This window comes from Ictidomys tridecemlineatus, chromosome 1, assembly GCF_052094955.1.
Source record: "Ictidomys tridecemlineatus isolate mIctTri1 chromosome 1, mIctTri1.hap1, whole genome shotgun sequence".
Lineage (NCBI taxonomy): Eukaryota > Metazoa > Chordata > Mammalia > Rodentia > Sciuridae > Ictidomys > Ictidomys tridecemlineatus.
In genome coordinates, this window is record NC_135477.1 from 163,633,882 (window position 1) to 163,648,898 (window position 15,017).

At 42.9% G+C, this 15,017-nt stretch overlaps 1 protein-coding gene across 5 annotated transcripts in view; it reads right to left on the bottom strand.

The window, feature by feature from the left end:
• The window catches only part of Atox1 (antioxidant 1 copper chaperone), a 45,479-nt gene extending 32,329 nt beyond the window's left edge, over positions 1 to 13,150 (bottom strand). For 4 of the 5 annotated variants that reach the window (XM_040272667.2, XM_013358667.4, XM_005325476.5 and 1 more), the window contains exons 1-3: positions 12,991 to 13,150; positions 5,509 to 5,584; positions 2,604 to 2,760 (exon numbers count right to left, since the gene is read on the bottom strand). In XM_040272667.2, coding sequence (XP_040128601.1) covers positions 2,636 to 2,760; positions 5,509 to 5,584; positions 12,991 to 12,996 — 207 coding nt within the window. In that variant the 5' untranslated portion in view covers positions 12,997 to 13,150 and the 3' untranslated portion in view covers positions 2,604 to 2,635. The remainder of the gene's footprint in view (positions 1 to 2,603; positions 2,761 to 5,508; positions 5,585 to 12,990) is intronic. The other variant, XM_040272668.2, reaches the window with a different exon arrangement.
• Between the last annotated feature and the right edge of the window lie 1,867 nt (positions 13,151 to 15,017).

Consider the following 15,017-nt stretch of genomic DNA (forward strand, 5'->3'; position numbering starts at 1 on the left):
CTATCCTCCTGCCTCAACCTCCCAAGCCGCTGGGGGATTACAGTAGTGCGCCAATGCGCCTGGCTGTACATCTGAATCTTTGGAAGCTTTTCCATACTACACATGGTTACTGAGCTATATAGAGATAAAATTATGTGATGATTAGAATTCACTTTGAAATAATAGGTGGGAGCACAGATAAAACAGCGATGGCAGAGATCTGATAACTGTTGGACCTGGGTGATGGGTACTTGGGATTCACTTTTTTTAACACTACTTATAAATGTTGGAAGCCTCCTATAACAACAAGAAGCTAAAATAAATAAAAATTGAGAATTATTCGGCAAGAAAATAATGAAGTACAGATACAACTTGGATGAATCTTCAAAATATTACACCAAGTTGATAGACACCAGACCCCCAAAAGGTCACATACTGTGTAATTCCTAGGGTGTTCTTCTAGGATAATAAAAAGTTTTGAAACTAGATAGAGGAAATGGTTGTAGATTGTAAAAGGAGAAAAAAAATGCACTGAATGGCACACTTTAAAATGGTTAATTATATATCATGTCAATTTTACTTCAATAAAAAAAAGCTACTATGAGAAAAACTCACATTAATCTACACATGATTTATAAATAGCAGGCACTACTTTTTTAGTCAAAAATGCTTGCATGCCCATGCCAGGTTTTCAATCCAAGGTGTCTGTGTTGGGCTTCCCCATGTATACAGACAGCTCAGAAAGAGAAAGAGGATTCCCCCAACCTTTCCTCCATTTCTTCATGTCACAGAGCACATACAGCAAATACAATCTTACTTGGAGGCCCAATATGATTCAGGGCTTTTGGGAGACATGGAAGAGTCCTGAACACCCCTTTCATTCTCCCCACAAGCGCCTAGAGATAAAGGAACTGTGAGAACAGTGTTTCTCAGAATGGGGAAACTGCTAGTGTTTTACTCCTATATAGAAGTCCTTCATAGAGGGATTGCACAGTAACCTGCAAGGCAGAAAAGCAGGGTGGAGGCTTTAGCCCCATTTTACAGATAGTAGTACCCAATGTCAAGTATATACAAAGTTCAAAAAGTCAGCCAGGCGTGGTGGTGCATGCTTGCAATCCCAGCTACATAGGAAGCTGAGGAGGCAGGAAGATTATAAGCTCAAAGCCAGCCTCAGCAACTTAACAAGACCCTTTCTCAAAACATAAAATACAAAGGATTGAGTATGTAGCTCACTGATAAAGCACCCCTGGGTTCAATCCCTAGTACTGGGGGAAAAAAAAAAAGTTCCCAAAGTCAGTGTTAAATATGAGGGCAGAGCTGGAATTTGAATGTCAGACTCCTGACTATTCATCCTGTACTCATTCCGGAACATGGGTTGTATGACAGAAACGACATAAGGAAAATGGATGCATCTGAAATCTCTTGACTTGCGTGTGAGGTCACTATATAAATGGAACATGCCTCAGGTTCCAAATGTTCACCTTTAGGAAGGAAGTAGACTACACTCACAGGGGGCCCTCACAAATTGCCAGTTGATAGTAGCTGGTCTCTGCCTGGGAAGCTCTCCCTGGACCTATTTGGAGGGTTAATGTTACCATAACAGTCATTATAGAACTATGATTCAGGATACTGGACTTTTCTGTCTTTGTCACTCATCTGCAAGGCTCTGGTTGAGTAACTTCCTTCTCCAGGGCTCATTTTTCTCAATTACATTGAGGATACTGAACCATATCAGGGAGCCATTATTATTCATATATCAAATGCACTACATGGTCAGTAACAGCCAGGAGTACTCTGCTAAGACTGGCTGGGCACAATGGGAAGGAATGTTAGATTGATGAGCAAAGGCTGCCCTGGTTTCAGAGTGAAGAGAGCTGCAACAGTGCCACTTACTGCCTCCCTGAGTTATGTAAAACCAAAGGGAAGATCTAGCTTAGATGAGCTACTCTTTTTGCACCAGTCTGGGCAAAGGTCATGCTCAGGAAGCTGACAGCAGAGAAAGGCACAGTCTGAATTAATTCAGTAGGTGAGTGCACTCAGGAGCACAATGCCCAGGTTAGCACAGGTGGCAACTCTGAAGGGACAGCCATTTTATCAAAGCAAAAGACTCAGGGTCATGCACTCCAAACTTGAACCCTGCTGACCATGAAATATACTCCTTAAATCCTAAAAGGGTGCTAATAAAGAAATCTGCCTATTCATAAGGGGCTGTGGGGAATCCCCAAAACTTGTAAATTGTATTAGACAAAAACGAAATATATGGAACCACTCCAAAGAAAGTAGACAATGGGTTAAAAATAAACCAGGGCGCTTTCCTGCCCCGTGCAATGTCTAAGGCCAAGGTATAGGTTGAGCATTCCTAATCTGAAAATCTGAGTTCCAAAATGCTCCAGAATAGGAAATTTTTTGAGTGCCAACATGATTCTCAAAAAGGTTTCGGATCCAGATTTTTCTGATTAGAAATACTAAAATAAAGCCTATGCAAAGATTCTAAAACCGGGAAACTTTGAATTTTGAAACAATTCTGATACCAGTCATTTTGAATAAGGTATGTTCAACTTGTATTACCCCTGACCAGAGTGTGAGGAGCAGGTCTGTTCAACAAGTGCTGGAACCTTACTCACCTGCCCTCTTCACTCCACACTGTCAGCCTGTGTTACTTGGGGCCGAGGTAGGAAACAGCCTTTCCCGTTTTATTCAGCGTTGCCAGCAGAGTGTCCATGCTGTGCTCAGATTCAATGCAAACCTTCTTGTTTGGCAGATCAATGTTAAAATCAACCCCTGCAGGAAGAGGAAACGAGTGTGAGGAAAGTAAGACACTCCCAGTTACAGCAAGAAAGAGTTTAGGTTCCTGAATTATTACTCAAGACCAGGGACAGGCAAACCTTTACTGTACAGGGGCAGAGATATAAATGTTTTAGGTATTGTGGGCCACATGTAGACTTACATATTCTTGTCTGTGTACTTGACTATACTTTAAAAACTTAATAACATTCTCCACTGCAAAACAGGAAGGGGGATAGATTTGAGCCACAGTCTGTACTTTTCAATCCCTGCTCTAGACAAGGGCTTAAGACTTTTTTTAAAATAAAAAATGTAAATATAGATATTTTATTTAGTTAGTTATTCCTTCTTTCTTTCTTTCCTTTTTCCCATTTTTGGGAGTACCAGGGGCACCTTACCACTGAATTACAAGCCTTGCTCTTTTTATCTTATTTTTATTTTGAAACAGGGTATCACTAAGTTGCTAAGGCTGGCTTTAAATTTATGATCCTCTTGCCTCAGCTTCCTGAGCTGCTGGGATTACAGGCATGCACCACTGCACCTGGCTTCATTCTAATTTTTTTTATCATTTTTTTGTGTGTGTATGTGCTGGGCATCGAACCCAGAGCCTTGTACATGCAAGGCAAGCACTCTACCAACTGAGTTATATCCCCAGACCTTTAATTAATTGCTTAAAATATGGTGCTGGAGGCTGGTATGGTGGCACACACCTGTAATTCCAGCAGCTCGGGAGGCTGAGGTGAGAGGATTTTGAGTTCAAAGCCAGCCTCAGCAACAATGAGGCACTAGGCAACTCAGTGAGACCCTCTCTCTAAATAAAATACAAAATAGGGGTGGGGATGTGGTTCAGTGGTAGAGCACCCCAAGTTCAATCCCTGGTACCAAAAAAATGTGGTGCTGGGAATTCAAACCTAAGGCCTTGAGCATGCTAAGTATGTACTCTACCACTGAGCTATACCCCCAGTTCCTCATTCTTCTTTTTTTCTTTTTAAAACAGCTACACAGTCTTTCCATAGTGTGGACATTACCTGGACTGTGAACTTACCTGGACTGTGATTTAATTAATCTATTGAACTTTGAACTTACCTGGACTGTGATTTAATTAATCTATTGAGTTTGAACTTACCTGGACTGTGATTTACCTGGACTATGTGTCACTTATATGCATTGTGAACTATCTGTTGATGCAACGAATTGTGGCAGTACCAGGGTATCTTTGCTGATGGTGTCATCTGTGATACAATTTTTCCAAGGGCTTCTTACTTGAAGCAATCAATTGGCTTGGTGGCATTTTGTATCCTCCCCTTCTGCTTGTAGCAGATTATGGTGTTTGTGTAAAAACCACTATGGTCGTTATCCCCAAGTGTGGTTGAGTATGTTGGGCCGGTAGTCAAAGATGGGTAAGATCCAATTACAATGGTACCAACCTAAGACAGGAGGCTGACGATTTGAGGTCAGACCATCCAATGACAGGTAAGGACCATATGTAGTATTGGACAACCTAAAACAGGCATGGTCCCTGAGCCACATACTTGTTATTTAAATTAAACAAAAGGGCGAGTTCCATAATACAGCAGGGACACCCAGGCCCCAGGGAGAAGAGCTAATAGTCATGTGGCAAATCCCCAGCCAGGTTCTTTTCACTGTTTTGGATTTTTTCAGATTAGGATCCCAGGTTACAGAGCTTGAAGCCAGCCACTAACTTGCTCTGGGACCTCTGGACTTCCCCTCCTGACACTGGTATCAACACCCCCATTCCACTGAGGGAAAGTACAACTCAGAGGACTGCTAATGAGATCACATCCACGTGGAGGCAACTGGAAAACTGACTATTATCATTATTTATGGTTTTAAAAAATAAAATTCTAGCCTGGCACTGTGGTATACACTTATAATTTCAGCTACTGAGAGGCTAAGGTAAGAGAATTGCAAGCTCAAGGCCAGCTTTGGCAACATAGTGAGATCCTATCTCAAAAAAGGAAGAAGGGGGTTGGAGATACAGCTCAGTGGTAGAGCAGCCCTGGTTCAATTCCTAGTACTGCAAAATAGATAAATAACTCAACAAATTAATTAATTAAGATGAAAAAAGAAAATCTTAGAAGACTGGCTGAGCCCGAGATTACCAGAACTCTGATGGCAACTTGGTCACTGCCTCATTGAACCTTAGGGCCAGCTCTCAACCTTCTTTGGACCTCAGTTTCCCCAGCTGTGAAGTGGGGTGCTAAAGGAGAATAATGATTTTCTAAGCATGTTCAAAGGAGATTCATTAAGAGTTCTATACATGACAGGTTCAAAATTAATTTCTAAACTTGTTACCTTTTAAAAGTGTTAATGGAAAATGACACTGAAATGTGTCATACAGCAAAACCTGTCACAATGGAGATCACCAACATATTAACCAGCAATGCCCTGGGGCTCTAGAGCTGGACTGTGGGGCAAAATCCCAGCTCTGACACTGTCTCTGATTCCAGCCAAGTTACTGAGCTTCTCTGAACTTCAGTTCCCTCCTACTTCAAATGGAGACAATCAAAAAAATTACAGGAAATGGCTGTAGAAAGGATTCAATGATGAGATCCACAGAAGCTATTAAGTGAAGTACTCAGTAAATGAGAAGTACCCAATATATTTTGTTTTACTGTTATCATCAGCTTAAACTAAAGCCTCTCCTGCTCCATCAGTGTGCATCCAAACATGACCTCAGTTGTGTCCCTCCATCCCACCCTCAACTCACGGCGACTCACTCACCGCCCAGCTTGTTGAGGACTCGGGAGACAGCTTCAGCGCATCCTCCACAGGTCATGTCCACAGAGAACTCGTGCTTCTGAAACAAAGGGAGACAATGAGTCAAGCCCTGCAGGGACCTACACTCTGTAACAGCAGGCAGGCTTCTCAGGGCCCAACAGAGTGCAGAGGTTGGGCAAGGCCTGGGTGGTATGGGGCTCCTTAGGAGCCTGTTTCTGAGGCCCAGTCTCTCCAACTGTAAAGTGGAATAAGGGTTTCTACACGTCACAGGTTGTACTAAATGAAATATTCTCCATAAATCCTCTAGCAGGGTCTGGTACACATGAATAGGATCACCTGGAAAGCTAGTTTTTAAAAAAAAATTTTTTTTTCACAGTTCTACCTTCAATTAATTAGCTGTGGACTTTGTTTCAGATCATCAAGAACTCTGGCATGGATGTGCCCCAGTACTCAGTAATGGGCCCATTTATGCCACAGAAAATTGTTTTCTGTATTTGAATCAACTGGGAGTTTACAAGTACCACAGGTTCTAATCAGAAGGCCTGGGCTGGGACATCTGTTATGTCTACTGAGCATTCCAGGGGATACTGATAGGTGGTGATCAATGTCAAAAGGCAGGTTCTCAGGAGATAGGGGTTTTGTTCACACTGTTGCAATCACAATACCTGAAACAGTACCTGGCCCAGGGCAGGTGCTTAATGCATTTTGTTGAGTAAATGGATGACTGACATGGCTGAGGGACAACTTCTGGGTCCTTTGCTTTCAGATAAGGATTATTTATACCAACACTTACTTATTTTAAAATCTCTAGAAATGAGAACATCTGGAATCAGACAGTTCTGGCTTCAGATACTAGCTTTGACACTTCTAGTTCTATGGCCAGAAGTAAGTTACCTAACTCCTCTATGGCTTGGTTTCCAAACACAGATAACAGTTCTCTCCAGGTAAGTGCATGGGATGAACAGAGGATTTTAATCATGGTAGCTAACATCCAAAATGGCCTCAATCTTCTCTGTCTCCTGGTATTTATCCCCTTGAGCAGTCTCATTTCACAATATCTTGGGTTGGGGGCTGGGGATGTGGCTCAAGTGGTAGCGCGCTCGCCTGGCATGCATGCGGCCCGGGTTCGATCCTCAGCACCACATACCAACAAAGATGTTGTGTCCACGGAGAACTGAAAAATAAATATTAAAATTCTCTCTCTCAAAAAAAAAAAAAAAAAAAAACCAATATCTTGGGTTGGACTGTGTGTCAAATAGAATATGGCTGAAGCAATATTAAATGACTTCTGAGCCTATCACAATGTCATAAAAAGACACTGTAGCTTCTGCCCTGATGTTTCTGGGATTGCTCATTCTAGAAAAAGCTAGTTGTCACATTATAAGGGCACTCAAGTAAATAGAGGTCTACAAGGTGAGAAACTGAATCCTCTAGCTACAAAGTGAGTGCATCATCCTGGAAGTAGATTCTTCAGCACCATTCAAGCCTTCAGATGACTGCTGCCTCAGACAACATCTTCAATGCACTTTCATGAGAGACCTTGCACTTGAACCTAAGCTGCTCCCAGATTCCTGACTCTTAAAACCACATAACAACCCAAAACGTGTTTGGGGATAAATAAAAAAGAGCAGTAGATAACTAATCCATTAGTAATCTAGAGATTAGAGCCCAGTACTGGGTTCCTTTATGTAAAAAAAAAAAAGTTAATTATTAAATTATTATAAATAATTCCTTCCATTTCTCTCTTCTCTTTCCCTTCAAAAAACATCATCTAGGTTGGTCACGGTGGCGTGTGCCTATAATCCCAGTGGCTCAGGAGACTGAGGCAGGAAGATCTCAAGTTTAAAGCCAGCCTCAGCAATTTAGTGAGGTCCTAAGCAACTTAGCAAGTCCCTGACTCAGAAAAAAAAATAAAAAACAGGCTGGGGATGTGCCTCAATGGTTAAGTGCCCCTGGGTTCAATCTCCAGCACCAAAATAAAACAATGTCTAGGGTTGGGATGTAGCTCAGTGGTAAAACACTTACATAGCATACTCAAGGCCCTGGGTTGGATCTCCAGCTTAGCAAACAAATAAACAAAACCAACGTTTACCTTTTTCATGACGCAAATCAAAATATTTCAAATCTACTACAGGTCAAGTATCTGAAATGCTTGGGACCCGAGTGTTTTAGATTTCTGATTTTTTCAGATTCTGGAATATTTGCATTCATATAATGAGATATCTTGGGGATGAACACAAGTCTAAACACAAAATCTATTTACATGTCATTATATCTTGTACACATAGGCTGAAGATAATCTTATGCAATATTTTTAGACTGTGTTTTGACTGTGACCTATCACATAAACTCAGGTGTGGAATTTTCCACTTGTGGCATCATATTATCACTCAAAAATTTTGGGTTTTGGAGTATTTTGGACTTCAGATTTTCTGACAAGGTTTGCTCAACTTGGTTTTTTGGTTGTTTTGTTTTGTTTTGGTATTGGGGGTTGAACCTAGGAGTGCTTTACCACTCAGTTACATCCCCAGCTCTTTTAATTTTTCATTATGAGACAGGGTCTCACTAAATTGTTTAGGGCCACATTAAGTAGCTAAAGCTGGCCTCAAACTTGCAATCCTTGTATCCCAGCCTTCAGAGTCACTAGGATTACATGCATGGGCCACCACACCTGTGGGAATGATCAATTTGTAACTCAACTGGAATTCTGAATATAGCAATATATCCTGCAATCCCTGCCCCACATGGCTCCAGTTTTCTTTTCTATACCAAAAGGGTATTAGCCAACTCAATTTTCTCAACTTCAATGTAATGCCTCAACTGGCTGGGTGGATCTGGGGTGCGACTCTCCATTATTAACCTTCTGGGGATAGACATGGAGGCAAAACTCCCCACCTGAGGAAAATGGAAAAGTCTCTAAACATATTTGCATCTAGATCATCCTCACGCTCTACAGAGGATACTGACTCCAAGAGTTAAGCAGCTTGATTTTCCAGAACTGGATTCTTTCACCTTCATGACCAGTACACCACTACCCCTTACTGAGGCCAAAGCTATGGAACCTACTTTAAAGAAAATGGTCAGTTTTTCTCTTCTTCTAGTTAAACATATTCTGATTCCTTCAGTTTGTTTCACGACTATTCAACAACAAGTTCTGGAAAGGTTATAATGGATATTCCAAAATCTTATGTTTAAAGTATGGTCCTCAGACCAACAGCATCAGCATCATCTGAAAGCTTGTCAGAAATGCAGACTCTTATGTCCCACACCAGACATCCTAAATCAAAGTCCTCATTTTAATAAGACACCCAGGTCACTATCTATATTACAGTCTGAATGATGCTCAAGAACATGGATAGGCATCAAATCACAGCCTGCTTGTGATTTGATTTTACAAATAAAAGTTTTTGTGGAACACAGCCAAACTTGTTTGTTTAGTTTTGCACTAAAACAACAGAGTTCAGTCATTGTAACAGAGATCATATTGTTTGTAAAGCCTAAAGTACATACTAGCTAGCCCTTTAAGAAAAAGTTTGCTGAGTCTTGATCCAGTATAATCAAGAGAATCAAAAATCATCTGTGGTTTGCAGCTGTATACTGAGCTCAAGCTTTTAAGAATTTCCAAGATTAACATAAGAGCTAAACCTCTTGAATGCCTACTATATGTCAATTCTTTATACAGTATCTTTCTAGCCTGAAAGGGAGCTATTCAAATAATTTTACTCAAGAGGAAAGTGAAGTTTCCAAGGTTTCACTAAGGTGCCCAGTCTTGGGTAAATAAACATTGAGGTCAGGATATGAACCCAGGGAAATTGTGTTGGTTCTAGAAAAGCAAAGTGCATCGCCATCCACCTCAAATCTCTAAAATGGGAACACATTGTTAAAAAGCACAATTTTCTGTTGCCCTATGATCTAAAGTCACCAGATATCTGAAGCTTTCTGCTGCTGACCACAGGAAGCAGGTTTCCTTTCAAAGGTCAAAAAGCAAAGGTCAGAAGCCACAGGAGGTGGCTTTTGGCTTGCTTCTGGATAGCAAGCATTACAATTCAGTGCACTACTGTTCCACCCTTGAATTGCAAAACTAAATTTGAGGGTAACAGAAAGACAGCTTAATGGATAAAGAAATCCATTCTTTTTTTTTTTTTTTTTTGCACCAGAGATTGAACTCAGGGGCACTTGACCACTGAGCCACATCCCCATCCCTGTTTTGTATTTTTATTTAGAGATAGGGACTCACTGAGTTAATTAGTGCCTCACTTTTGCTGAGGCTAGCTTTGAACTCTTGATCCTCCAGACTCAGCCTCCAAACCACTGAGATTACAGGAGTGCATCACCACGCCTGGCAAATAATCCATTCTTTATAGGAAAATGTCAAGGACCCACTACACCAACAGATGCTTGACTCTGGGCAGTTCCAACTTTTCAGGGGCTTTTGCTTTGTCACTTACAAAACAGGTCCTTTAAAAAGTAAATAAATTCTCTAGGCACAGTGTGCATGTCTATAATATCAGCAGTTTGGGAGGCTGAGGCAGGAGGATTGCAAGTTCAAAGCCAGCCTCAGCAATTTAGCTAGGCCCTTAGCTACTTAGTGAGACTTTGTCTCAAAATTAAAAAATGGCTGGGGATGTGCCTCAGTGGTTATGTGCCCCTGGGTTCAATACTTGATACCAAAAAATAAATAAAAATAAAAAATAAGTAAATTTAGTCAAGCATTGTGGCATGTACATGTCTCTAATCCCAGTGACTCAGGAGGCTGATGCAGACAGAGGATCACAAGTTCAAAGCCAGTTTAGTAAGACCTTGTCTCTAAAATTAAAAAAAAAAAAAAAAGACTTTAAAAAAGTCTGAGATCACCAGGCATGGTGGCACATGCCTATAATTCCAGTGGCTCTGGAGGCTGAGAGAGGAGAATCGTAAGTTCAAAGCCAGCCTCAGCAAAAGCGAGGTGCTAAGCAACTCGGTGAGACCCTGTCTAAATAAAATTCAAAATAGGGCTGGTGATGTTGCTCAGTGGTTGAGTGCCCCTGAGTTCAATCCCCAATACCCACCACAAAAAAGGCTGGGGATGCATTTCAGTGGCCTGGGTTCAATTCCCAATACCAAACAAACAAGAAAAACTGACCTTATTGGACTACTGTTAGTATTAACTGGAAAACACAAATAAAATAAATAGCATAGTCAATGACATCTAATATACAAGAAAAAGTAATTTTTTGTGTGTGTGTGTGGTGGAATTAAACCCAGGGTACTCCACCACTAAGCTGCAACACCAGCCCTTTTTTTAGTTTTTTCAAGATAGGGTCTCCCTAAATTGCCCAAGCTGATCTTGAACTTGCCATCCTTCTTCCTCAGCCTCCCAAGTTGTTGGGATTAAATGCATGTGCCACCAAGCCCGGCATAACAACTCTTACTTAGGTCCAGGACAAGTTGGGTAGAACTGTAGATAGGCAGATTTCACCCCCATTTAAAATGGGTCTTGGGCTGGGGATGTGGCTCAAGCAGTAGCCCGCTTGCCTGGCATGCACGGGGTGCTGGGTTCGAACCTCAGCACTACATAAAAATATAATAAAGATGTGTGTCCATCGAAAACTGAAAAATAAATATTAAAAAAAATTCTCTCTCTTAAAATAAATAAATAAAAATAAAAATAAAATGGGTCTCAGCATTTAGGAGCTGACTTTTGGATACTGACCAGTCCAGGCCTAAGCTCAACCTCAGTTTCCTGAGCTTTAAGAAGAGATAATAGTAGTACCTGCCTTGAGGGACTATTGTGAGGAATAAACAAGGTCATGCATGTAAAGTATTCAGAACAATGCCTGGCGTATAGTGGGCACTCAAATATTAGTATACCCAACCACCAGGGTTTTCAAGGACAAAATGTCCTAAATATGTGAAAAAGATTCCTTTTCTAGGAGGGGACTTCCAGTTCTGAGAGTCCATTAAAGGATTCCACAACTTACTTTTTGTTTTTTTGCACCAAGGATTAAACTCAAGACATGAGCTACGTTCCCCTGGTCCTTTTTTTATTTTGAGACCGGATCTTGCTAAGTTGTTGAGGGTCTTGTTAAATTAGTAAAGCTGGCCTTGAACTTACAACCCTCCTGCCTCAGACTTCCAAAACACTGGGATTACTGGGGTATACCACCAAACCCAGTTGTGAAGTCAGTTTAACCCCTATTTTACAAATGAAAAAATCAAGGCATAGAAAGAGGAAGCAACTTGCTTAAGATCACTCAGTGGCAAGCCAGGGCACAGATTTTCTAAGCCCCGTGCTATCAACTTTTGCTAAGAACCCTCTCAGGTATCACATCATCCTTGACTAATACCCTCCTTCCTTCAGTTGTTCATCTTGGAATATGGTGCCAAGTGCCCTCCTCAGTCCAACCATCTGCTCAAAATCCCCAGAAGTGGAAACAAAATACAGTTTTCCTCAACCCACCTTTCCCTCACTGGTAGCCTCCACAAAAACCCTGGGGCCTCTGCTCTTTCAGTTCATGGGTGATTAAGGCTCTCCTCTAACTCGGCCACAGAAGGACTTGCCAAACTGGTAAGGCTCATTCTATCAGGTTCTTTGTCCATACTTTGTGTAAATTTTGTGAGGATTTGTCTCAAGGTAACTGGGAACACCAAATGATACCTGATATGTTTAAGACTTTGCTCAGCAACCTCAGGCTCACCTGTGAACTCTCAAAAGATAGGCTGCTAAGACACGGGACAAAACTGTGGGATATCTCTGGGTACCTTTGTGTCACAGACTTATGAACTAAGCACCCTGGAGGAAATTGCTAAACACTTCATTACTCCAACCAGCATCTCAAGAATGTAGCTGGGATCCAAGCCGGTATGACAGCTTTTGCCCAGCATTTCCCAGGCGGTGTGATATGGCCAGGAGAGGAGGGGAACCTGAGATAAGGGGCTTAAAGCATGGTTCTACCTAACTCCTGCCAGGAGCTTAAACAAATTACTGGGCTTTTTTTTTTTTTTTTTTTTTGTAAAAAACATTTAGTGTTACCCTGTTCATTTAATGACCTGGAAGTAGGCCGGAAAGGGCAGGGGAAGAGAAGAAAAACATGAACCTCTGAAAAACACTGCTGTCCAGGAGGAAACAGCCGGAGCCACCCATTTGCTCAGCGCCACCCCACCGCTCTATCGGTTCAGCTCCAATAGCAAGGGATCCCCAGGGGGAAGGCGCAGGAACTAGGTCCCCGTTCCGGCTCCCTGCCCACTCTCCGGGTCTGTTTCCCCACATATGCAGGGAAGGTTTGGGCTGGTAAGTCCTGGAGTCTTCGCGAAGCCTGGCTTCTAAACTTCCTTCGGATCCTATTTTCTGGAGGGTTGCAAAAGCCAAAGGGTGAGTGGGGAGGGGTAAGCAGTGGGACAATAGTAGCTCCGGTCTCGGATTGAGTCCCTTTAAAGTAACATCTGGTCAAGTGGCGGGGCACCGAGGCGCAGGCCGAGGACCGCGGAAGGTGCGCGGCCACTTACCGGCATGACTGAATCAGCAGCGACTGCGTCCGAGGTGGCGGCGGCGGTGGCTGCGGCGGGAGCGGCGACAAAGGCAACGCCTCTCCGGGACTGGAGGGCGGGCTCGGCTTCGCTTCCGGGAGTGCGCGCGGGGAGACCCCACCCCTCGGGGGTCCGGCCATCGGCTAGGCCCCGCCCCTGGGCTGGCCTCGGTTTAGACCCCTCCCTTCCCCGGCCCGACGGCGGGGTAGGCTCCGCCTCCTGGGCTGGGCTCGAGCTAAACCACGCCCCTCCGGCCTGGAGGCCTGGGAGAGGCCGGCAGTCAGCCTGCGGTGCCGCCTCTTCCGGCGAGCGAGGATCTTGGGCCACCTGCCACGTTCGGAAAAAAAAAGGGGTGAGACTGACACAGCGCTAGCCTCCATCTATTGTTGGCATTTTTAGGTCGCCTACTTCATATATGCTTGTGTTAGGGAACACAAAGCAAGGACACTGCAGGGAATAAGACAGATACGTGCTGAGAGCCGGCCAGAGGCCAGCACTGTGCCAGCCATCATCCTAGATGCAGTGATGGTAAAGACCTAGCCTAGCAGGCCGAGATGATAATGCAGTGTTAAAGGATCTGTGTCCTAGCTGAAGGGAAAGGGTCCTTAATTCAGAAAGAGCTGGGTGGGGGATGTTCTTAAAGAAGGGAGGCTCTGGAAGAAGGTAATACTGAGCAAAGATGGGCAAATTGGGAGGGAGAGAGGCAAAGGCAGAACAGTATGTACAAAAGCAGGAGGATAAGAATGTACAGGCAGACTGGGGCTGGGGATGTGGCTCAAGCGGTAGCGCGCTTGCCTAGCATGCGTGCGGCCCGGGTTCGATCCTCAGCAGCACCACATACCAACAAAGATGTTGTGTCCGCCAAGAACTAAGAAAAATAAATAAATAAATGTTAAAATTCTCTCTCTGTCCCCCTCTGTCTCTCACTCTCTCTTAAAAAAAAAAAAAAAAAGAATGTACAGGCAGAGATAAAGACTAAGGCAAGTATGCTCAGAAAGATGAAGAAATGCAGTAACAGACATGAGGTGGACTTCCATGAGGTAGAGGTGCTTTAGGGCACTTACAGAGAAATAAGCCGGCCTGGAACTCCAAACACACAAACACATCTAGGCACAGCAGTAGGGTCATTTTGTCCTTTGATATTCCCTGCCAGAGGTTCAGTCTAAGTAGTTTTTTTAAAAAAGATCTCTCTTCTACAGAACTGTTTGGAGAGTTTATTAAAAACTCAGAGACACCTGCAGGGCACGGTGGTGCTTGCCTGCAATCCCAGTGACTTGGGAAACTGAGGCAGGAGGATGGCAAGTTAAAGGCCAGCCTCAGCAATTTAGTGAGGCCCTAAGCAACTTAGCAAGACCCTGTCTCAAAATTAAAAATTAAAAAGGACTGGAGATGCAGTTCAGTGTTTAAATGTCCCTGGGTTTTATCCCCAGTACCAAAACAAAAAAAATAAAAAATAAAAACTCAGACACCTCACCCTCATCCTAGATACACTACCCTCTAATTTCAAGATGCACTGTTTTTCAGTCCCCTTCCTTGCTGTGGTCTGGGAAATCTGGCTGAGGAAAACTATAGTGTTTTTTTTTAATTTACTTTTTTTTTTTTTATTTTTTGCCATGCTGGGGATTGAACCCAGGGCCTGATACATGGTAGGCAAGCACTCTATCACTGAGCTACATCCTCAGCTGTAATAGCCCTAATACCTTTTGAGAAAATGTACTGGTTATTGATTTGTTTCTCAGCTCCCATTCATCCTTTTTGCTTACTCTAAAAATGGATCTAAACTCTCTAAAAAAATTTATCCCTTTGCCTGCTGGGAGGATATCAAGCTGTTTCAGTAAGTCTCTGGTCACCTACTTCATATATGCTTGTGTTAGGGAATACAAAGCAAGGATACTGCAGTGAATAAGACAGATACGTACTGAGAGAGACACTGAAGGAAGATTTTCCTCTGTGGTTGCCCCATACCAGACCTCTGAGGACAGCCTCTCCTGTGTACACGGACTAAT